Source organism: Petromyzon marinus, chromosome 28, assembly GCF_048934315.1.
Source record: "Petromyzon marinus isolate PM22_M1 ecotype Great Lakes invasive population chromosome 28, UKy_Petmar_22M1.pri1.0, whole genome shotgun sequence".
NCBI lineage: Eukaryota > Metazoa > Chordata > Hyperoartia > Petromyzontiformes > Petromyzontidae > Petromyzon > Petromyzon marinus.
This window is the reverse complement of record NC_133694.1, coordinates 6,980,307-7,004,216: the sequence shown is the minus strand read 5'-3', so window position 1 is coordinate 7,004,216 and position 23,910 is coordinate 6,980,307. Positions and strand designations below refer to the sequence as shown.

At 45.5% G+C, this 23,910-nt stretch overlaps 1 protein-coding gene and 1 long non-coding RNA gene across 3 annotated transcripts; one reads left to right on the top strand and one right to left on the bottom strand.

The window, feature by feature from the left end:
• Window positions 1-269: 269 nt before the first annotated feature.
• LOC116946961 (transmembrane protein 88-like) lies at window positions 270-22,304 on the top strand. Of its 2 annotated transcripts, none has more exons than XM_032962255.2 (3): window positions 270-698; window positions 5,667-6,050; window positions 15,384-22,304. In XM_032962255.2, exons 2-3 carry the CDS (start codon window positions 5,685-5,687, stop codon window positions 15,702-15,704), a joined length of 687 nt encoding a protein of 228 aa, XP_032818146.1. In that variant the 5' UTR covers window positions 270-698; window positions 5,667-5,684; the 3' UTR covers window positions 15,705-22,304. The 2 variants fall into 2 exon arrangements, with proteins under 2 accessions (XP_032818146.1, XP_032818145.1); XM_032962254.2 differs by having other exon boundaries at window positions 271-698; window positions 5,646-6,050.
• LOC142929301 (uncharacterized) lies at window positions 11,753-15,128 on the bottom strand. Its single transcript, XR_012945539.1, has 3 exons — window positions 15,070-15,128; window positions 14,581-14,638; window positions 11,753-11,953 (listed from the first exon to the last, which is right to left on the bottom strand). It is a non-coding gene; the product is annotated as an uncharacterized LOC142929301 (long non-coding RNA).
• Window positions 22,305-23,910: the final 1,606 nt, after the last annotated feature.

Sequence of the window (23,910 nt, the reverse complement as noted above, 5' to 3'; positions counted from 1 at the left end):
CACCGTCTACATACAGGGTTACAAGCCTGCGGACCATAACTCTTGGCACAGCTCTGCAAAGCCATTACGGTTGTGGCATAGTTGCGAGAGCCATCTGGCACTCATCACGGAGCGGTGCCTCCCTCTCCCGTGCGACCCGGCGCTCCGCCTCATCATCACCACCACCACTGCCGTCGCTCGCTCTCTTTAAGTGGGGAAGTGGGGTGGGTGGGTGGGAGGCGCCCCCCCCCCATCCCTCTCTCTCTCCCCCCCCCCCCCAAAAAAAAAAAGCGAGGCAAGATTCGACAAAGATAAGGAAGATAAATAAATAAATGGAAAATGTTGGAGCCCACCCTCGTGCCCTGGAATAGGGGGCTCGGGAGTCCACACACCTCCTCCTCCTCCACCACCGCGCGCGCGCGCGCACACGCGCGGACCGTTCGTCGCCCCTAAGGCAGCGGCTGCTGCTGCTGCTGCTGCTCAGACGAGCGATCCTTTTCTGCGGTGGTTTGGTGCCGTGGGGTTTTATTGTTATTGTTGTTTGGTTATCCGCCTTAAAAATATTTCCCCCCCCCCCCGCACACTTTTTGTGCTCCGGCTCGAGCGCGGTGGTTCACAGTGCAGAGCGATCGGAGGACTGCAAGCGAGGCCGAGTTTGTAAATTGTGCCTGGGACACGGACTCCCGAGGGGGGGTCCTGGGATTCCACCCATCCTGGAGGTGCGTGAGTCCGCTCTGTCTCTCTGCACTGCGCTCAGTCGCGTGATGTCCGGGTGTCGATGATGATGATGATGGTAGTGCGGCTGTGAATTTTGATTATTTGTTTTTGTAAGGAGTTAAAGTGTTGGTTGCATTGGAGGCGCGTCTATTGGTTGCTATAGTGCAAATTAATTAAATTAATTGACTGTCTTTTATCATGATTTTTTTTGCGCTATATGGCACAAAATTGCATACATAGCTTGGCTCTTATAATTGTTCAATCGACATTTGAACCCTATGGTAACATAATGTCAAGGCTTCAAGTATGTTGCACAGCAGAACACCTACAGTTACGATGTAGAAAATTAATAATACGAGTTAACTGTTCTTGGACTAAATTTCGTTTATCGCTTTATGACAACAGTTACATATAACGCGTCAACGATTATTATACGCTCAGCTACTTCACTGTAAAGCCCAATGCATCAATGTGCAATACGCATATATATAAAGTGCACACAACAAGCGCAATACATCGTTTCAGATTAAAGCTTAATTTGCTCTCAACCTTTAATTAACGCGCCTCGGTGCATAATTACAAGCAGGGTAGAAGCGTAATGCAGGGCTGGCTACTACTGCCACTACTGCAGTCGTGCGCGACATTGCCGGCTCTGATATATTAGCGCACATTATCACCTCCAAGTGTAATAAATTGCCTGGCTTCTTGTGTTCAAGCTTCGCTGGTTCGCGGGCCCGCGCGCGGCTCCCCTTGGGCAGTGATGGAACATTATCGATAAGTGCCGCTGCATGCGTGTGAGGAACTCAACGGGCTCGCTCTCCTTTTGTCTCCCACCGCGAGCAAAATCCACGGCTATTGTTCTCAGGCGTGAGCCGCTTGCAACGTAATGTCGTAGGTCAATCGGTTTCAAAGACAATGCGTATATTTTTCGATTTCAAGCTTTCGTGACTGCAGGGATTCATCTTCTTGGTTCTTTCGGTAAAGCCACCACGTAGAATGGGGATAAAATAATAATAATAATATTCCCATTCTACGTGAAGAAGAAGATGAATGCTTTTATTATCAGAGCATCGTGGAGTCTTTCTCTTGCCAGTATCGAAGTAAGGAAAAATAAAAATAGGTTTTAACCTTTCTTTTTTTATTGTCAGAAAAGGGGCAAATGCATTCTTATTTTTGCATTATCAGATCGTGTTTGTTTTGCATGTTCACCACACGCACACGTGGTTAATGCAGACTTGATTCCTTTGCAAAAAAAAAAATATATGCATTTGGTGCTTGAACATCTTAACACCTGTTTCATTGCCAGAAAGGGTGACGCCTATTCCTATTCTGATGTTTCGCACTTTGATGCTGGCGAAATAATGCCCCATGATACATCCCTTTTATCAGCGTTGTGGGAGCCGATGTGATTACATTTCAACCACGCCGGTCAGTGCGGTTTGGTGAACCCGTGGCGCATAGAACGTGGGCAACATAGTGTAGGACACCGACTGGTGCTTCTGCAGTGCTCTCTGTGCTGACAACATAGCCATGCAGGAAAGCCCACAGCACCTGCTTTGTATGTTCATGGCGGTCGCCCATGAAACCACCAGCCCTGGTGAAGCGATCTCGCGAGATCGGGAGCATTCCGGGTGATCGGGATTTGACCGTCGGCGGTTTACAAAGCGGTCCCACACAAAATTTAACGATTTATAGGAGGGAATCCTCACTGCTCGCGACACACCAACTGGCCGTTAAGCTGAGCCCTTTCCGTGCACGTGCGATTAAAATCAAAACCCCAAGTGGAAAGGCCTTCATGTTCTCATGCGCATTGGGTGGTGGTCATCTCTCGTGGCGGTCCCGTGCCCCCTTGGTTTGAATTTCAAATTCATGTGCCGAGGTCCAGTGTTTGTATAGGGCAACTGCTGTTGACTTTCAACAAGGAGTTGCGCATGTTATTCACCCGTGGGAAATGATGTGCCGAAGTTGAATCCCCCCTCCCACCCCATCTCCGTCCACACTGTGACAATTCGTAACAATGCAAATCGCACGTTGCATCTTGCAGACCCTTTGACTTTGTATTTATGAAGCTGTAACGTTGAGAGTGGGTGGCACGGTGGTTGGCGTACTACACTGCGAACGTACCATGGTACTGAACTGTTTCTTCACCATCCCGTACTGCTCAGCGTGTATGGCCAAAGAGCGCCCATGACCGCTGCAGTGTGAGAACACCTTCATCCATCATTAGGTGGACAGAGTGGCCTGTAAGCTATTGTATTGTATACTGTTAACATGGGGAGTAGTCCAGTTATTTCGGAACATCCAGTCAATTTGGTGTTTGGCTGTGATACCAACCCAAGTGCCCTCTTTCGTTTCGGTCTATGCCAATTGTACATTCAATTTCATGCCTGTACTTGGGCCGCACATCTTTCCAGATGACGTTTCGCTGACAGCACGCGGTGGTCTTGTCTAACGTTGTACAATTTATCCTCGTCTCGTGCGCAACATTGAACGTTTTTGAGAATTAAGTGGCTCTCGGCAGTAGAGCGAGCGGCTCGTTAACAGAAAGTTGTGAGTTAAACTTCCGGTTGTGGGTTGACTATTCTATGGGTCTTTCGGTAAAGCCACGTAGATAGAAAATTAATCAAAATATCACGACGTTTCGATCGCAACACAGGCAATTGTCTTTACCGAAAGACCCATAGAATATACACTATGCTGCGTTATTTATTACTCATTCAATTTAGAAAAATGTAGGCATAAACAACAAATAAATCGCATGTGCTTTGTGCCTCTTTCAAGCAGTGGATTGATAATGGACTGAAAGTTATTATTTTTATGCAATTATATTGTTGAACCCGCTGCTGCAAGGCGCCTTACAAGTTAAGTAGGTGCAACGTGTCCTAAACAATTACATTCACATAAACGGGACACGTCCAAGAGGATATCCTCCAAGGAGATGGAGCAATTAAATCAGTGAATGTGCAGGTGCTGCGCGGATTATTAGTGGCTTGGGGAGGCCTTCATCCAAAAGTGGATTGATAATGGATGATGATGATGATGGTCTGGCATGTAGGGTGCATGGAATAATTCTTAGTCAAACTGTGCAATCTCGTTTTTACTCTGCTTGGGTCCTGATATCAAATGTGTTCATGTGCATCTTGGTATACATGCGAACGTGAACATTGCAAAATTAATGAACTAACCATTAACGCCGTGTAAGAAATGCAGCTGGTAGTGTTAACTTATTTAGCACGATGTGCCATCTTCGTGAAAGGTCGCTTTTTAACTTGGTGGATTCTGGGATCTGCTTTGAAGATGTTTCCCCTGGCATCTCTCTGGATGAGAAAATACGAGATAATCTGAGCTGCTTAATAAGTGGTAATGTATGGCACGCAAGTGACGAACACCATTCAGCGAAGCTTGGATTGCAATTATTTGTCATTTAGAAGTGGCTTCTTTGTAAATTTATCTTCCAATGATTTCTCAGGATCTTATATACAGCATCGATGAGTCTTAGTTAGCAGGCACTCTTAATGTTCTACCGTGTAAGAAGCAAGTGAGGCTACGAGTCCCCCTGAAAGAGAGATCTGGGACGAACAATGGGAACACGTTAAAACATTCCAACGCAAACTCTCCCATTAGCACGGTTGGCTACGTACAGTGCAAAAAAAGTTCAACAATCATGCAAAACAAGACCAAACATTACATCAACATTTTATAACAAATTATAACATTTTATAATGATAACTTTAACAAAATGGAAGTTTTAAAACATATATATGTCTAATCATTGGATATGAATGTTGAACATGTGAGCAGTGTAAGAATGACCATTTAAATATATGATCAAAGTGGTCTTAGTAGTTGTTTGCATTATCAACCTTCAAGATCAGGTGAACCTTGTCAAAATCTCAAAGTTGGTGCGTGGGCCTCATGTTTCATTGAGAAATTGCTTCTCTTCATCTCTATCCATTTTCCCAAGTCAATGATGGACATTCCACATTCCTGTGACCATAACCAATCTGAATATTGCAGTGTAACGTGACACGTTTACTTCCAGCAAGGTGGTATTATTATTTGTATTAACCACCGAGAGATGATAATATGCTGGGCTGATTTGACCTCGCAATGTTCCAACTGCAAACGTGGCTTTTTTTGTTGTTGCTCGCGGTCTTGGACCAACGATGATAATAAAACATTTGTGCGGCAGGTACCCAGTTGGAATATGACGACAACCGTTGCCAAAATCCGACTGGCCCATGCTTCATTGCCATTTTCTGACCGCCAACCAGAATATGAACCCACGACCTCCCTCCCCACAAATAACGATTTCCATGATCTAACCAAAGCGCCTCGATTCTGGAACGATCACCCTATCTGCAGAATGTACGTATGCATGTTGAACTTCTTTTGCACCGTACGTAGCCAACCGCGGTAATCGGAAGTGCCACAATTAAATGGCCCTGTCGAATGATCGGCCATCGTCGAGGCGTCATTGCTCGAAAATCCAATCGGCCGTCCCACCTTTTACCCATTGGATTCCGGTTGCCGAAACGAATAGATTATATGGTCACACTCATTACACACAAAGTGCTTGGCCCCAAGTGAACCACAACACCTGGCTTATCTCGTCAAGGAGCATAGACCATCATCAGCGCGCGAACTCCGGTCATCCTCGCAGCAGTGGCTTATGACTGCTAGCCATCGAACACAGACGGTCACCGCATCGCGCGCTTTCAGGTGTGCTTCTGCGGCCGTCTGGAATGATCTTCCTTCCGATAGTCAGAAGCCACTGGATCTATATTTAATCAACAGATTTAATTTGTATTGAAAACGAATTTATTTTTATAACTGCTTTTTCTGCTCACTTTGTTGTCCTTCCCCCGATTAGCACGGTTGGCTACGTACGGTGCAAAAAAAAGTCCAACATACATACATACTTACACCACCCCCCGCGCCCTCCGCAGACGCGTTCGCTATCTCGGCAGCCGCCACCTCCTCCCAGGATGACGCTCGACAGCCTGGAGAAGGTGAGCGTGTGCGAGGGGCACGTGCCGGGAGACGGGGGCAACGCCGGCGGGGAGGCGAAGCCCCCCAGCTCGGCGGGGACGTCGACCACCGGCGGCCACCACCACCACCACCACGCCCCCCACAAAGGCACGCTGACCGTGCCGCCGCCCTACTCGGCGGACGAGCGAGCGGCGCCGCTGGAGGCGAGGGAGCCGCTGGACTGCTGGGCGTGCGCCATCCTGCTCACGGCGCACAACACGTGCGTGGCGGCGCTCAACCTACTCCTGCTGGCGCTCGTCTTCGGCCTGCTGCTGCTGCCCGCCATCGTGATGGTGTGGTTCGGATTCTCGTGCCACTCCAGGGTAAGTGGCGCGCGCGCACGCGCGCGCGCACGCACGGGGTGCGGTGACCTTTTGAACTTTTTGATTGCGAGGTGGGAGAGGGGGCGAGGTTTGGACGCTTGGTGTGGTGAGTGGCCGGTGAAGTGGATTGCAGCACTATGCTCCGCACCTACGCCAAACTCGGCGTGGTGAAGTGTGATCAAACAATCCCCATTACCGGCACGGCATGTGGAGGCCCTCATCCAGCAGTAGAGTGACAATACTAGCTGTATCTGTACAGGTACAATACGGTTTTTATTTGACTGTCAGTTGACCAGATGATGGCTGAATCCATCGGTGCAACCCTTGAGCGCTATCAGCTTGCATGTGTAGTGGCCTTATCGACGTCGGAGACTGTTCTTTTAGAGGCAACACGTATTTATTACAAACACTTCTGTTACAGAATCGAATCTAATACTTGAAGAGATAACGGCCCCTTCACCCGTACTCTACAGAGGGAACGATCCCCGGGCTTTACCCACGCTAGCTCCCTGGTTCCCTCTATCCTGGTCCTCTCTCCAGAGCTCTCTGACCTGGCCCAGCTTCGGCGCAGGTCCCGACCACCAGCCACACGAGCCCGGCCCTCAGAAGGACGTCGACCCTCGCGGCTCTGGTGTCGCACCCCCTGGCTTGGCTTGCCCGGCCCTCAAAAGGACAGCGGATCAAGGGAGCTCCAGGGCCTAGCTAGTCGGTCTTCTCTCTTCAACTGGTTCTTCATCTTGCTTGAGTCGAACTCCCCCCCAGCTCTCCGGGTCCCACCTTTCATACTGTCCCTCTCTGAGGGGTGGGGCTGGGAGGGATCACAGCGTCCTCCACAGCCCCCCAGGGTGATGGCCGTAGCGGACGTGGTTGTAGCCACCGCCCTACAACCGCGTGTCACCATCCCATAACACCTCTACACATGCATGGTGCTTTGTCTGCAAGTTCTCCAGTTTCCTACTAGATGAAGCCAAACTGTAATTTCGTGGAAATTGAATTATTTTATTTGGGCCACACATCGGCGAGGCTTTTCTGAGTGAAAGGAATGGCATTGCCATTATTCTTAGCGAGAAAAAAAACGGGTGGCATCCTGCTGTTTACCACATCATATACTTGATTGGGGGGAAGGGTCTGGAGGCAATGTGCATCATGTATCGCGTGCAGCATGGCTTTTGGCAACTGGATTCAATGATCAAGTCACAAATTCTCAGTAAAGTGGAAACCCTATGGGTAGCAGGCAAAGACAAAGATCACCCGTGTAGCCTTTAGATAATGTTGGGGCAAGTGCTGTTAGAGAGCACCTTTGAATGCCGAGGATGGGTGGCCAACACCACGCCCGACCGCCTTTCTCTCCCCATTGGCGATGTTTACACAATAGACCAGGTATTCATTTCAGGCTGAGTCGACCTAGGGGAGGCCCATGACCGGTTCAGACAATCGTCACTGGTGTTGACCGTGAGCAGGAATCGAACTCGGGTCACTGGATTCACAGCACAGCAGCGTGCTACCCGCTACCCTACCGCTCCCCCCTGTGTAGCAGGCTCACATGCACTCGCACAACCATGCGTGGCTGCTTTCATACTTTCCACTGCTGGCTTTATAGGAAGCTTTGAGCCCTCGATTGAAACCGCTCGCACAAACCCCAGGTTCTTTAGAGAAAGCTTCTTTCGCCTAGGCAGTTATTCATTATGCAGTCTCCGTGGTAACTCAGCGTCTCATTTGTACAATCTGTCCGTTATCGTTCAATTAAATTCACATGAGTGTAACCACTTTCATATCATGCGCATGCATTCTAAAATAAACGATTAGCACGTACACGATCCGATTGCGTGTGGTCAGATTAAGAATCGTTATTCAACGATGAACCGATGCATCGTTGTATTACTTCGACTAGTATTAGCGTATGTACTCATTTGTTTTTACATACATGTTTTTAATGTTAGCTGCCATTGAAAGACTGTATTCATATTGACTACCTTTATGATAAATGTGCCTTGAATTGGATGTTTAGGTGAGCTGTAACAAAATTATGCCTCTCGATCGTGTATCTTTTGGCTTGTATCAATGTAAACGGTGGAATTTTGCCCAATATTAACATCCTTATATTTTTTCTCCATCTAAATATTATATGTCCTGAATTTTTTTTTACTTACAATAAATACACGGTTGGCCACAAAAATAATGACATGTTAGTTTTGTGCTATTTGCAAGCAGTTTGAGAAGGCACATATTTGATATAATGTAAAGAAAAAACCTATTTGAAATTTTCAAAGTATGGCAACATGGTTTGCCATTGTTTATGAAACTGCATCAAAGGTTAGGCTCACGAAAAAAACATTTGTTTTAATTTTCAACTTTTAAAGAAAATAAACTGCAAGGGCAGCGACTCATTAAGAATTCCCAGAGTGTGCGTGAACACGGGACCCAAGAAGACATTTATAAAAGCGACAGTGAGCTGCGCAGAAACAAGTCGAAGCGATTTCCTGAACAAATGATGATGATTGAAGGCGGTGGTCATCTCCTGTTTACAGCCCTGAGAGTTCGTGGTAGAATTTCCACATTTCTGTGGCAGCGAAAAGATTATATCCATAGGAAGCAACCAATGTTGACTTCCCCCACAAAGTGGTCCCTATATTATCGACCCCAGTGGGATGATGAGCTTAGTCAAACCCAAGTCGGGATTTTAACTCGAAACCTTTCAATTGCGAGACGCTCTCTCTACCGCTGAGCAATCTGGTCGGTTAGAAACAAGATAGCATACATTTATCATGAATATTTATTTGTATATACACACACAGGGCTAAGGCATTCTGCCGTGCTGGTTTCTTGAAGAACTCTGAACTCTAACCAGTTTCATTGGCTTTTAAAAAAATGATTTTGAGATACAAGTCCTACATATTTGAACGTTGATAAAAGCCATTGTGTAAATAAATCTAAAGCCAGTGTTCCTTTTGATGCTCAAAACACATGTCGCATATCATTGTAGCTTGTAACACTCTAAAAAGATTATATAAAATAAAGCAAAGAATATAATGTAAAAGCATAATGGTTACTGTAATTGTGAAGCCAAAAAGTCAGATGTCCTTGTTAAGCTATTATATAAAAAAAATGCTGACCCTTTGGGAAATGCCATTTCCTCTGGGAGCTTTATGTTTAAAATGTCCCTTCTCTTCAAGTCGAGTTCCAAGATGGAATCTTCCTTATCTACGAGTTATTTAATGTTATTTGCTCAGACTCTGGGTGGCTACTGAACCTTCCTTCCCACTACTTTGGGGGGGGGGGGGGGGGGAAGTTGTTTACTCTCAGAAAATAACCGTCACTTAGACATTTTAAATCTTCACCAACTGCTTTCTACATAGAAGAAAAACAACACAACTAACTAACTAATAAGAGATGGAAGTGTCTTTTTTTTAAACACCGTCAAGCCCAGTGATAAATAGCAGACCTAATGGACTGTGTTTCACCCCTGGTGTAACGGGGTTACCCCTCTAGAAGCCCTGAGCACGTCACGGCACATAGCGCCGTGTGATTTGTGTTGCCACAGAATGATTAATCTCTCCACAGTGATTTGTGGCCACAAATTCGACTTAATAATAATCCAACGAAAAAAATATTGTCTCATTGTATTTGAACATCTCGTGATGCTTTTGACGCTGCCGTCGGTGAAAGGGTTAGCAGCACGCCGGACTTGCAACCCAGAGCTTGACGGTTCAACCTCTGGATATTTTTGTATGTGCCGTGTCCTTGCCAAATATGTCGAAAATCATGGCCTTCCATTGAGGTCTGCCCATGATATTACTCAAGAACTTTGCATGATATAGATACTCCTCCCATGTATGTATGTTGAACTTCTTGTTCACCGTATGTAGCCAACCGTGCGAAGCGGAGGTGCATCTGATTGTTCAATTAGCTCACGTTAGTAGATCGGCAGGTCACGTGTGGTGGGATAAAGTATTGGCATTTCCACCTCTTCCCACGCAACATCTGGCCAGCATGGAAGAGTAGGCCAAATTTTCCTGAGAGAGGCTCTCTCTAAAGTTCACTGTAGTGGAGGCCTTTCTGCCAGCAGTGACGTGAATTAGCAAGTGCAAAGGCAGCACCTTCACCTTTTATTATTACCACGTGGTGTGTATTGTTCACACATTTTATATCTCGTTTGTGTAGTTGTGTTTGCTCCGTTAGCCTAAGTGTAACATTGGCTTGTCATTTTTATTTAATTTGTACACATGGTTACATTTTCACAATTCAATTCAGGTGTCTTGAGAATAAGAATAGGGACTGTGCGTTAGTTAATTAATAGATCGTTACCTGCCTTCCTCTTTGGGTTTTCAAAATCCAGGTTGGTAAAAACTGAGTGGGGAAAAATACACATTGCGGGGGGAAAAGCCACAGGTTTTGTAACATGGTGGCTTAATTTCAGTTTTAGTCTGACAATTAATAGTTTTAAGAACGTTACCAGTCACTGGGTTTCCATTAAGAAATTGGAGAAATAGCTCGTGCGGTTGGAATAAAAAGAGACACCCTGTTTTAACACAATAAGTTGAGTGGCTTACTCTCTAACAATACAGATTTGCTCATTTTTATCGGCCACTAATTGCACTGTGTGCTGGAATTTTGACGTGTTGTTTTCATTGTGACATCCTGATTATAATCCATGACTTGTAGCTTGGTAAAAAAATATTGACTCATTCAGTACAGCCGTTAATGTATTTGCTGAACAAATATAAAGAAGGCCTTAGACATTTCAATCCTGTTCAGGAGTAGATTGGTTTTACTGGAAGGACTCACGCATTTTTATCTATCTTATTTATTTTCCCAAACAAGTTTCTTTCAAATAAACGACACGTATTCGACGACAAATGAAAATGGGAAAAACCATGAAGTCACTATGAATTTTAAATGTTTATAGGGCCAACCAAAATGTATACAGATATAATTTGTGTTTATACCGTATGTATATTGTACATTCCTGTACATATTTACGTTTAAGTCCTGATCTAATGAGGACAATTAGGAGGACCATTTTGTAAAAAGGAGATATTTTGAAAATTCCAGTGTGCTGGTTCCGTTTACAGTCACTGCAATTTGCGATGGCTTTGCTCAACAGCCTTGTGTGAACATGTGGATAAGAGGTTTCTTTTTCATATTAGGCATACATTTGTTGAAAGTTAATCGGTAATAGAATGAATACGAATGTGGAATAAAGCCACAATAGTGGTAAAGGTAGAACGATCCATCTATTCTTCTATTAATATAAATGCTTGAGCTCTCAATACATTCATATAAGCACGTGTTAGAATACATACTTTTTTAAAATCAAATAATGTGGTTATGTAATGGGTTCCCCTCACCCCTGCAGCTATAGGAGGTGCTACCATTCACTCATTAAACGCATTACCTTCAGATGCTGCAGAAAAAAAAATCTACGTTGTCACACATATATTAATACAGTATTAGGGCCAGGTGTATTAGTATTGTCATTTGAAAAATATGTTGACTCGTGGCCTAAAGCCCCTACGTTTTGATGATTTTCAGTATCATGATTTTTGCTTTAAACTGAGCAAGATTGATAGGCCCTTTGAATACACGAGGGCCAGAGGAAAGGAACTCCACATTATAGTTGATAGGAACGTCGGGTGCTCAATGTGGGATCAGGTGGCTCAGAGGTCACAGCACTGAGCTGGAACCACTGAAACCCTGGGATTGGGTCTCGTATTGGGCCACGGCCTGGTGGATGCAGCGGCGCCACCCACCCTAGGCGGTCAGCAGCCTGCCGCTCCTCACAATCTCGGAGGCTGATTTTTCCGTGCTTCAGGGAGGACTTGAGTCGCTTCACTTGGCCTCCCCTCGCCAGCTGCCCATTGGAGAACTGGGAGATGATGCACCGTTCGCTGCAAACTTTCCACCTGGAAATGTACGGTATTTTTTGACATTCCAAAAGCAGCAAAATTGGAATATATTTGGGGGGGGGGGCGGGGGGGGATCAAACCAAAAATGTCGGGTGCTCTGAAAAAACGTAAGGTTACAAATATGGGTATGAGGGAGTAGTGAGGGAGTAGTGAGGCAGTGGTTAGCATGCTGTTCTATGAACCTTGCCTCCCTGAGTTGAATTCCCAGACCATGGCTAACATCACTGGCAAGTGATATCTGAACCAGTTCTGGATATCTCCCTTACCAAACCCGCACTGACCAGTGTGGCCACACAACCCTCATGACCAACACGAGTGTGGGAAGGCCTTCATCTAGCAAGTGGATTTATTATAATTATTTTTTTGATGTATTTTCTTCAATGTAATAATAGATGCTCCTATATGATTCAAGTAAATTATTGGGCACTCAAATTTTTTTTGTAAATATATTCCCAGGTCCTCAAAAGCATTGTCTTGAACAAGACACGCGTCTCAAGATCATGCCACCACCATACCTCACCAGTGCTTTCCGCCCTTTACCAGATCCCGGCAGCTGCTGCACAGTCGTCACGTGATCTCCACGGTCTGCTCTGACAGCAGCCACCATTTGGACTTAGGTCTTCCCCTTTGTGACCAGATTCGTGGAGACGACTCCAGCGGCCGTCTCAGCAAACAGCGCAACCATTTTCGCCTGATCACGTCTACTCACCTGTCACGTTCTCTTCCGGATTTGTTTATCCTGCGTTGCTTATCCTGACTTGACACGGCATTCCAAGCTGAGTGATCGAAAAAGCTTTTTAATGTCAGACTGGACATTTTACCTCCCACCAAGCGCTAAGATCAACATTAATAACTCAACTCTAGAAAATGTAAATGGATGTGCACAGCTAAGCCATTTGCTCATCTTGCTTAATAGGGGACGTTTTTTAGTCATTTACAAATCGCCCTCGATGTGTGGTGATGTGTGGGAGGGACCCTCTGGTGTCCCCTGGCACGTCAACCACAAAAGCAGCTGCTGGGCATCAGAGAGAGTTCAAATTCCTCCCTTGACATCAGATAGCCTAGATAACCTCGCGGATCAGGATTCATAATTTAAACGCGTTCCCAATACAAGTCGACATTTGTTTTAGTCTGCGGGCAGCATTAGTTACGCTCTGCAAATCTCTTTACTCTACGCTCATGACCGCTCCCCTCCACCTTGCTCTTACTCTCCCCAAAACCCATCCCACCCGTGCCACGTGCCTTCATTTTCTCAGAGCTGCCAAGACTAATTGTAGCGCCTCTCAACCCGTATGGCTAAGTAAGTATATACATGCTTTTGGAGGAGGAATTCTGACGCAGTATGCCGTGGTAAGAAAAAAAATAACACGTGCGTGCCTAATGTTAAGGACCGTGAGCATATTGCCTGTATTATTTCATTTTGTAGATTCGTTGATGTGGGAACCAGGTCCTTCTATAGCTCAGTAACGGATGCTGTCGTATAAATCTTCACATTTGACACGGGGCTCTCAGCTTTATTCCTCAGCAACGATAACCACTTGGCCGCCAATGTGCCAAACACACTGTATTGAGTTGTGTCGCCGATACATTTCAATAATTAAAACGAGTTTGTTTCACTGGTCTCTTGGTATTATTGTCTAGGCTGCTACATTTGATCATATTCATGTCCTCCATTCACCCGTGAAACCTTGCCGAATTTCAAGACTCTTATTCAGTAGAGTTCTGCATGGGGATGTTTGGTCAGTTTCCTCAATGCATGTTTGGCAATGTTTGTGGAAACCAGAGTACTGTACCTGGAGAAACGCCATGCATATGAATGGACAACACTCAATGCCCTGCACAGATAGATTAAATAATCCATTGCTGTAATGGCAACTCCTGGCCAGCTCCATTCCTATGGGTCAATTCTACAAATCTCGGTATTCCCAGGCAGTCTCCAAGCACTAACCAGGCTCAAACATGATTAGCTTCCAAGAATTCAGGCACATTCAATGTTATTTGTTCATGGGCACATCCTTCCATAGTAGTGCCTTGCATTTATTACGAATGTTTGGAAGTCACTACAAAGGTTCGGTCAAGGAGTGCTTATGGGAAAAAAGTGTTACGTGCTAAGCTGCCTCCACCTCAACGATACAGGTTTCCCTCGCTTTATGCCGGTTCGATTTGTGCAATTTCCCATTATACATGCGGCTAATCTATCTCTACCCAAAATTTGTTATATGCGGTTTGAATTCACTCACATGCGGCTATGCGGTCGGGCGTGGTACGACATCGTGTAGTGTGAATGTACTGTGTGTGTACTCTGTATGCTACTCGTCAGGCAGCTGTCTCGTTCGGTTTCACTTTTTCTTGGAACGTATCTACTACCGCATATTTGATAATTGAATCTAATCACGACCTTACAAATCATCAAAGAGAGGTGAGGGTGAATCTGTGTGCGTACATGTACAACCCTTTTCTCAATCCACTGCTGGATGAGCGCCTCCCCACGCCGTACGGGTTGAGGGATTATTTAGACATACTTCACCATGCTGGTTTAGTGCGGTTTGGTGACCGTGGAGAGCATAGTTGTGGAAGCATAGAAGTACAGAACATGCATCTCTACAGCCAATAGCATACAACACCTGTCATGCGTGGTGGTCGCCCATTCAATAACGATCCAGGCTCCATCCTTCGAAGCTTCTGAACAATGAAAGGACCGGGCACATTCCAGATGATGCAGTCACAGGCAAACTAAAACTATTTAAACATGTATTTTTATCTTACCAGGCTAAGGCCGCAGCGAGCAATATAGCTCTTTTATTCAGAAGCGACCTTGCCACAAACGATAGTTCAACGAAGCAGGATTATCATGTGGAAATGTAAAGCAGCCCAAATACTCTGAGCGCATGTTTCTCAATATGGAGGGAAAAATCGGAGGACCCGGACAAAAATCCACACAACCACGGGATCGGGATCGAACGCACGAACTCCTACATGCCATGCAGAGCAATAATTCGCCGTACTCCTGTGCAGATTTTTTTGCGGTTGTGCTGTACAGCTATCTCTGCCGACGTGTTTTCGGGTCGTACCGCGTGCTGTCCGGTACAGTGTCTGACGTTCCAGGAACTGACCTGCATTCATTTCCTGAAGAAAGCTCCCAGCACGTGCAGCGGACCACAGCGCCACAACTGCAAGCGCGCCACGGCACACCACAACAACAAAAAAAAGCAGCAGACAGAGAGGCGACGCCGTCTTTCATTCCGTTCCACAGCATCGCATTTCTCCGAGCGATTTGCTCCGGAGCAGCGGTGGATTTCCGGCGGCGGGTGAATCGTTCGTGCGTGCCGAGCTCAAACAAACGTGTTGCGCGTTAGCCCCCCATAGGTTCCTTCTCACCTCTTCGCCCCCCCCCCCTCCCCCGGTGCCCCTTCTTGCCACGCTGCAGATGGTCCGCATCCGCCTGCCGCTGTGCCAGGGCGTGCTCAACGACAACAGCTCCACGGCGCTCATCATCGTCGGCTTCGTGCTCATGTCGCCCCTGCTCGTGCTCGCGCTGGCCGCCTACTGCCGCATGGCCCGGCGCCTCCAGCTGGGCTTCTGCTTCCTGCCGTACAGCCGCGCCGTCTACAAACCGCCGCTGCCCGCTGGCCTCGCTGCCCCGCGCTGCCCGCGGCTGCTGGCGCCCTGCTGCTGCTGCTACTACACGCGCGGCTCGCTGTCGGGTGGCAGCACCACCCCGCATGGCACGCGCTCCGTCTGGGTTTGAATTCACCACGTGGTCTCCGGGGCGTTCCTCGGCTTATCCCCTCCCCCCCACCCCCTTTCGATTCCCCCTGCTTTGCTCCACCCCTGCTGCCGCTCTCTCTCCCCGTCTCTCATCTTCATGCCACCCTCTCGTACCTCTTTTCCACAGTATGACCCCGCCATGCACGCCGAGGCCGTGCCGTGCCAGCCCGGTGTGGCTCAGGAGGCATCTGGTTGATTTTTTTTTCCCATTGCGGAGGCCGAGCCGTGCCGCTGATTTCACGCGCAAATGAATGCATTGTTAACACCAGCACTGAGCGTGCTTGGCCCAGAGCTATATGTCTCGTGGGTCCTGGATATCACAGTTATGGTTTTGGCTTGGCACAGCAAATAGCCAGTGGATTGAAACCTACACCGGGAGGCCCTCCCGTGGGCTCGGCTCAGATGTGCCAGTGGAAAATGGATATGAGCAGCTGCATACGCTCGTGTTGAGCCATTGGTGGGTGTAAATGGCATTCATTTTTGTTGTTTTTGAGATGGTTGGATGATTGTGTTGAGGTTGCTTTGTGGGGTTGGCCACGGGCCCGTGTGAAATGAATTAAACGGGCCCAATCCCCCTGTTCAGTCTTCCCCTCTTCTTTTGGTAACTCGACGCCTGGGCCCCCTCCAGGCTGTGAGTTACGGTGCAGTTGCGCTGCCTGTACCCTCGAAAGCTACGCGACTGCTTTAGGAAGCGTGCTTTCCTTGGGGTTTTTCATTTTGTTATAATGTCCCCCCTCCCTTTGTGGTTAATTTCTAGAGAAGCACTGGTCAAGAGGCTGTTGAATTTGTGGGTCGCTGCTTGAGATTCTATCACCGGCTATGGTGGAGTGGAGTTTCATGGTTTCAGCACCCTCACCGATAACGGCGCACAATTATACCACGAAAGATTTGTTGAATTACATTTGGCTGAGTTAATCTCTCCGAATGCTTACCACGCTTACCTATCTATACACTTGCAGACAGCCCAGTTTGGAGATCTTGGTCGGATAAGCCCTTGAGGGATGCCAGATAACGGTCTGCAATGTGTATTTTGGTTCATTATATAAAGTAACGTATGGCTTTGCTGTGTGTGGCCAGTCTTATCAATCTGGAAATTTATTTGCTTTGCGGTTACATGCGAAATCAGAGGTGGGATGTAGTGATTACTTTTTTTTGTTCAACATAATTCAATGCAGGTGGTATACCAAAGCCGAAACTGGTCAATTGTGTCTGGATTATAGCGAGTGCCAATGTTTCTCTGCAGGAGCAGCCACCACATGATCATGTTGCCAGCCTGGGTGCCATAGTTGTGAGATTAAAATAAAAAATACCCACAGAGCTTACAGGCATAATAGTTTGTAGGCTGCTCATGTACAATGTAGGCTTATCAATTATTTTGCAAACAAAATAGTATATAGCGAGCAGTCTTTGATAGATTTGGCCAAGTCGGTTAAAAATGTAATTAAATTTGATTGCTTCCAAAGCACATAAAAACGTGTATTTGCTAACCACTCAGAAATAATTGTCCAAATCGAGTACGAACATTCTCATACACACAGATTGTCACGATTTGGAATTCTATATCAACTAAATAATATTGTTTTTATATTGGAGTAAATTGTAGTGTAAGGGTTACACAGATTCATTACATGCAGCATCAATAGAAAATAATCGATTTGCAATACTCTCCATTGTGGTTGGACGAATAACAGTAAAGTTGCATTCATAACCAGTTGAGAGCCCATTGAGGCCAAAATTATCTTTTTCAGGGGTAACCTGGCTTCAAATAGAGTCCTGAATCACAAAAAATCCCCACAAAGTACAAAAAAAAGACAAAAAATGGAGCGCTATGATAAAAATAATTAACGTTATCGATAAAGATGAGGTGAAAATAAATGCAACGGTTAAATATAAGACTTTTATGAATAAAAAAATTTTGCCGTGCAGAAAAACTGGTGGCTAATTTTCCCACTTCATCTGTTCACGGTATTTTAGAGGAAATCTTAGGGTAATTGGGGCTCACTGGTGGATGGAATGGCAGGCAATTTGTTAAAATGGGATATGGCTATTTCCCCAGGTCTGAACTGCTGGCCCTTGTTAAAGCGTCCATGCATAGCCAGTGGCCTCTCATGATAACCTTAGGACAGGGGTCATTGTGAAGGCATTGTGCTTGGGTTTAGGGAGAAGACCGGTGGTGACAGCTGTACGGATTCACGCGCACACTCGTTCTGACACTGATGAAATAGCGGGCGGATTGCGTGTCCCGGGCAATTGGCAATCGGCCAGCCGTTAGAAGAAAACTGGAAGAAGTGAGTGTACATACGTCAATCATTCTTACTGTGAACTTTCAGCATCTTGGGCAATCTCCGTTGACAGAGGACAAAACGAGAATGACAACACGGGCAACAGCAACTGACTACAGCGATCACAATTTGTTACCGAGTGCTGATGATGTCCCAGATGGACACACAAACAGAAACCACCCGACCAAAACCTCACACAGGGCCCTTTACATTTCACAGTCCTCTCCATGTTGTTTGGACTGCATATTGTCAAATTAATTAGTGACGTTGGCCTTGACTGAGATGAGCAAGTGTGTGACACTCTTTATGAGATTATGCATCAGTCGGGGAGACTGATGTTGTGCGTGCGATGTTTGGCCCGCTGTTCGACGTTCTGCTGCACGTGCTGGGAGCCTCCTCAAGAAAATTCCTGAAGAAGCTCCCAGCACGTGCAGAGAAACGTCGGACACCGTGCCGAACAACGTGCGGCACAACCAGAAAACACGCCTGAGAGCTCATTGGTTTCTTATAGCCGCTGGATGTCAGAATCTCAAGCAGCAGTGCCCTAAATGTATTTCAACTTAACTTCATTTCCGAGAGATGTTTTGGAGCGTGCGAGGAAAAAGCAGTTTGTAACGAGGTGCGGGAAAGATAAACCAATGCCCTTGAGCTCAACTTCCATTCAGAATTTGTGTTGTTGTTGTTGTAAAATAGAGACGCTGAATCAAAAGAACTGCTGCTCTTGCGAAACGGCAAATAGAGGCCACGTACAAGTAGGGGCCGTTTAAAAGCCACCGACACCGTGAAGGATTGCACGAGATTCCACGTCAGTTATCTCCATTGAAATGGGTTGGCGAAATTACGTTCATGTGTTTCCGGAGTGTGCGTTTAACAAGAGAAGTTTTCGCTTTCGTACAATTGATAAACGCTTGCAGTGTTTCTGCTGACGTGACGTACGGCTGTCATTCTAGGAAATCGCATTATGCAATGTTGTTTTTATACTCCATTTAGATTTTTTTTACATCACGGAAAGTCGCAGCGCATGAATGCAAAATTGTCGTTGCTGCCAACTCGATGGTTGTGCACGGCTGTAGCTGTATTAAGAATTCCACAGAGGCTTTGCAGACCTGCAGGGAGACGCAACCTGAAAAATAAACTGACGTTATTATTCACGCTTTTCCAATTAAGGTTAATTTGGGCATTTGCTCTGTCCAATCTACCTTGTCTAACCTGTCTGTCACATGGGGGACACTATAAGGCTTGCAAGAAAGTGCCAATGTTGTGTAAAGACGACACAGGCCACTTGAACGGGTTTTTCATCCATTATTTTACGTCTCGCAACATGATACCACGAGGCACCACGGTGGCGAGATATTAACTACCTCGCCTGGCATACAGGAGGTCATGGGTTGTGGGCTCGATTCTGACCCTGACAGTGCCTGTATATTTGGAGTTTTGCATGCTCTCCCCGTGGTCGCGTGGATTTTTCTCCGGGCGTTCCGGTTATTCCCTCCACATTTAGAAACCTGCGTTTAGAGCATTTTGCCGCGAATAAATGTACACGTGATAAGCCACTTCGTTGAGCTATTATTTGTGGCCAGGTGGATTCTGAAAAAGAACTATATAGCTCAGTGGGCCTTACCTGTTAAAATAAAAAAAAATAGTTTAAATAGTTTTCAATGATACTGATAGAGCACAGGGAATATAAAAAAACAATATTTAGAATAGTTACAGTATCCATACCACACTCGAGTGCACAATAGCAGCTCTTTCGAATGCCACGAGACCATAAATTTCACCTCTTTTTTTTCTCACGAGCAAACCTTGGGATGCTTGAGAAATGAGTCATTTTTTTAGGTTGTGTCTTCCTACAATGGAATGAAGACATGCCATGGTAAAGTCTGCTTCAGCTTTCCCAAATCTTTACAGCCGACACCAAGGCAGGCACTGACCAGTGAAAATGGATCCCCAGGTTAATGTGAGCACCGGGAAGACACGGTTGTGAGATTGGCTTTGATCAAGTTCATTCTTGCATTGGCATTAGTCTGCGTTGAGTGCCACAGAGGGTAAATGGGGTTACAACGGCAGGCATGCCGAAGCCCTTTTGTAAAGTCCAGTGGGGTCTGGTGTGTTTCAGTGCTCTCCCAATGCACTAATGCACTTTCCAGAGCTTCATTTTACCAGATAACAGACATCAAGATATATATTTTTTCTGTACCATGTTCACCTTAGAAATAAAATTGCCAAAAGCACTTAAAAGTGACACTGGTAATAATTTTAGGAATGTAATTCGTGCGCGAATCACTAACTTTAAAAAAAGTCGAATACTTTCATACTTGTTTGAGCCTTGTGACTATTTTTTTTGTGAGAGCCCACTAAATTGAACATATACAAATGAGCTAGTGTATTCTGTTGCACTGAGAGGGCGTTTTCGACCAATTATAGTGGCATAAGAAAGTAGAAGCCACCCAGACATTCATATTCGCCAATGACCAAACCGTCTTAAATACTTTGACTTAAAGCTTTCGTGACTGCAGGAATTCATATTCTTTGGGTCTTTCGGTAAAGTCACGTAGATAGGTTCAAAGAAAATGTCAACCTATCTACGTGACGTTACCGAAAGACCCAAAGAATACGTCTTAAATACGCCTGATCGAGATGGGTCTTCGAAGCCAATACGAAAGTTGAGCCTACGTTAAAGTACTTAGATGGTTGACCAGCATGGCTTGCCAGATGTTGTAGGCGCGGGGCTGCCAGGAGATGGAAGCATTGAGTATTATCCCCTCATATGTTGTGGGTTTTCTCCGGGTACTTCCGTTACCTTCAACAAGCCTAACATTCCCAATGCAGGATCTTTGAAAGATTGGTGCCACACCAATATACATGGGCCACTTTATAAGGATACTTTGTTGACCGGTAAACGTGCCATCAAGCGCGGCCCTGCTTGGCAATGTTTTATTTTCCTCAATCTTAATTCGAAGTATATTTTGTTGGTTCAGTTTTACTTAAAAGTATATCAGATTGGTAATGAAAACATATATATTTGAAGGATTTACTATATATTTTTTTATTTTAATGATCGCTGTGGATTAAACAAAAAGTTTTCCTTTGAACCTTGTGTCTCATTCACGTAATAGCGGAAAGGCAGTTTTACCGTTATTTAACATCAATGTTTCGGCGATTTGGCTAATTTCTCTACCAAAAATGTGGTTTCTGACAACTCAGACCTTGCATTGAGCAGAGTGGAGGCCCTTTCTGAGCCCATTTCTCCCACTTAGTCTTGTGCCGTTCTGTCACCTATTCAATTTTTGCCAGTCAACACAGGTGAGACAGTTTTATATCATTGACGTTTCACTGGAGGCTATTGGTAAGCATGTCACCCATAGGGATATACAAGCAGAAGATTTGCGAACTGAGAACATACCTTAAATACCGTAATCCAAATAAATACTTTGGATGATGTGAATGATTATTATGCATGTACCAATTAACTTTCCCTCTAGTATCGATTAATTATCATGATTCAGGGTCACGATTCAAATAAAGAATCGATTATGTGTTTTTTTATCGTTAGCTTTGTGGTTTGGATTGTTTTATAAAAAGGTGTGTTTGCTTCATTACCTTAAATGTAACATTAACATAAGATGTCCATTTATTTTGCATACATACATAATCAAATCTTACACGCACGGTATGATGAACGTATCGGGAGCTTAATAATCAATTTGAATTAATGAATCTATACAGTGTTACATGCCGAATTATTACAATGATTATAATCTATGTATGAGGTGTGATGTATGCTGCAAGCCAAAGGGTAAAGACTGAACATCTGCATTATATATCCTTCCCCCGCTTATCCTCAGTGATCCTTACTCATAAATCCCCATCTATATATATATATTTTGCTTCATATATATTTTTAGTTTTATTTGCAGCTCTGTGCTTTGTACACACTTCGAGCCAGCACCACAACCCAGCAAAAAAAAGACATTTAAGTGTCAATTTTTTATTATTATTTTGACTGGAGAATGTTGACACGTTTGAGGCAGCCTTGCACATGCACATATACATATACTCCACCAGTGTCTGGCATTATTCATGGCTTCCACGCGTGACATTTACTGCATTGACATCGCTAAGTCATTGTGAACGTGCATGTTGCAAGGCGTTGGGACCAAGTTCAGAGATTTGCTCATTATGAACGGATGTTATGATTATATGATGTGCGTGTTTGGCATCGGAGCAACAACTTTTATTTTGAAGAAAATAAAGATTAAAAATTTCACTCGTAAAAAAAAAAGGTCTACTTCATTACATCACTTTGTGTAGCTTTTTTTTCTGTTTGTGCCTTTGGAAATGTTACACGGAAAGTCCCGTGTAGCCAGTTACCCAGCTGGTTCATAAGGGAGAGCCGTGGTGCATCAGCACAGAACAAGAAGGGCAAGACATCAAAGTGGAGGAACTGACTGCGTCAGAGGTGAGTGCGAACATCGTGCTTGAAGAAAGATTTCCGCTGCAGAAGATTGTTTGTCAATAAACAAGCGAAACAATAGGCATATAGCACCAAACACAAGGACGAGGTCGTGAATCATTGGAGAGGAGATGTCTGCGAGGCGAAAGGAAAACGATCAACACCTCAATGTACACCAATTACCGTCGACGAGACAGCATGCAGGGTGATCCATTCACGGATACTCCAATAATAAAAAAGAGATACGTTATCACAGAGAGAACAGCATTCTATTCCAAAGGCACCACACGCCTCCCGCCAATCTCGATACACGTATTACACCGTGAATATTCCACGGACACACTTTGCCTAACGTTGCCAGTGTCATTTTCTTGCAACATTCAATGATGACGCGCAAGTTTAGGTGCTTCACATCTCATGGTTGCGTTTTTTTGCGTGCAAAAAGCAAAGATCCCCCGTATAGTATTACCACACTGCTGGGGCAAGTTCTGCTAGCATACAACAACCGCCACTCGCCACTAAGTGGCGGTGACGTCACAACGGCGCTTGTGCCAGGCCATGTGCACGTTAAGGGCACGCGAAGTGTCGGACTACCGCTGGCAGGAGGTCACGGGGCAGATCCAGGTGCCATAGGTTGACTAAAATGATTGGCCGATGCATCACCTTGTGCCTCCTACTGTGCAAACTTGCTGTGTTTTAGCTATCCGGCACTCAGCTCGTTGTTGTGAGCGTCGCTCCTCCGCCCTCCGTTGTTGCTGGAAGGGCGACTGCCAGGCAGTGTCCTTCACGAGCCTCCTCCTATGTTAGCACACACACACATACACACACATCTGAGCAGTTTTTGACGTGACCTGGCAAGAAAAACATCCAGTTGGAGTCATGCCAGGTGAAGGGCCACACACAGTTGTTCCACCTCGGCCAATCTAAAGCAACACACGGTGCTGCAGCAGAACAGCGTCATTAGAGATCAGTGGTGTATCTATAAATGGATCGCCCTGTGCTTTGATTGCTTAAGAACTATTTAAGAGTGCGGTAAAAGGTGGGCCTGGCAGGGGCATGAAGGGCAGAGCCGACGGTGGAAGGGGTCACCGGGGAATTGAGGTCACGGTTGATGGAGAGAGAAGAGGAGCCAGGCTAATGGGGAATATTCGCCCCGTCCTCTGGATGGGCTGCCCTAAAGCATTATGCAAACACAATTCTTATTATTAGAGCTCCCAGAGTTGGCGTTCTTGATACAAGGTGTCTGAAAATGTAGAACTGTTCGGAAATAAAAGACTTATTTTGTTGACATATCCTTTCCGTGTATTATTTTAAGGATGCAATTTTTCTGAATATTATTTTGCCCAAGGCTTAATAATAATAACAGTGCAATGCATTCTTCTGTAAACGTGTTCCTGCTTTCCCGCATCATGTGGGCAGTCATGCTTTAATACCGTGTCCTCTAAAAATGG

Coding starts and splice junctions, on each gene's coding strand:
- LOC116946961 (XM_032962255.2), top strand. CDS start 5,685: ATGACGCTCGACAGCCTGGAGAAGGTGAGCGTGTGCGAGGGGCACGTG. Junction 6,051..15,383: donor GATTCTCGTGCCACTCCAGG/GTAAGTGGCGCG, acceptor GCCACGCTGCAG/ATGGTCCGCATCCGCCTGCC.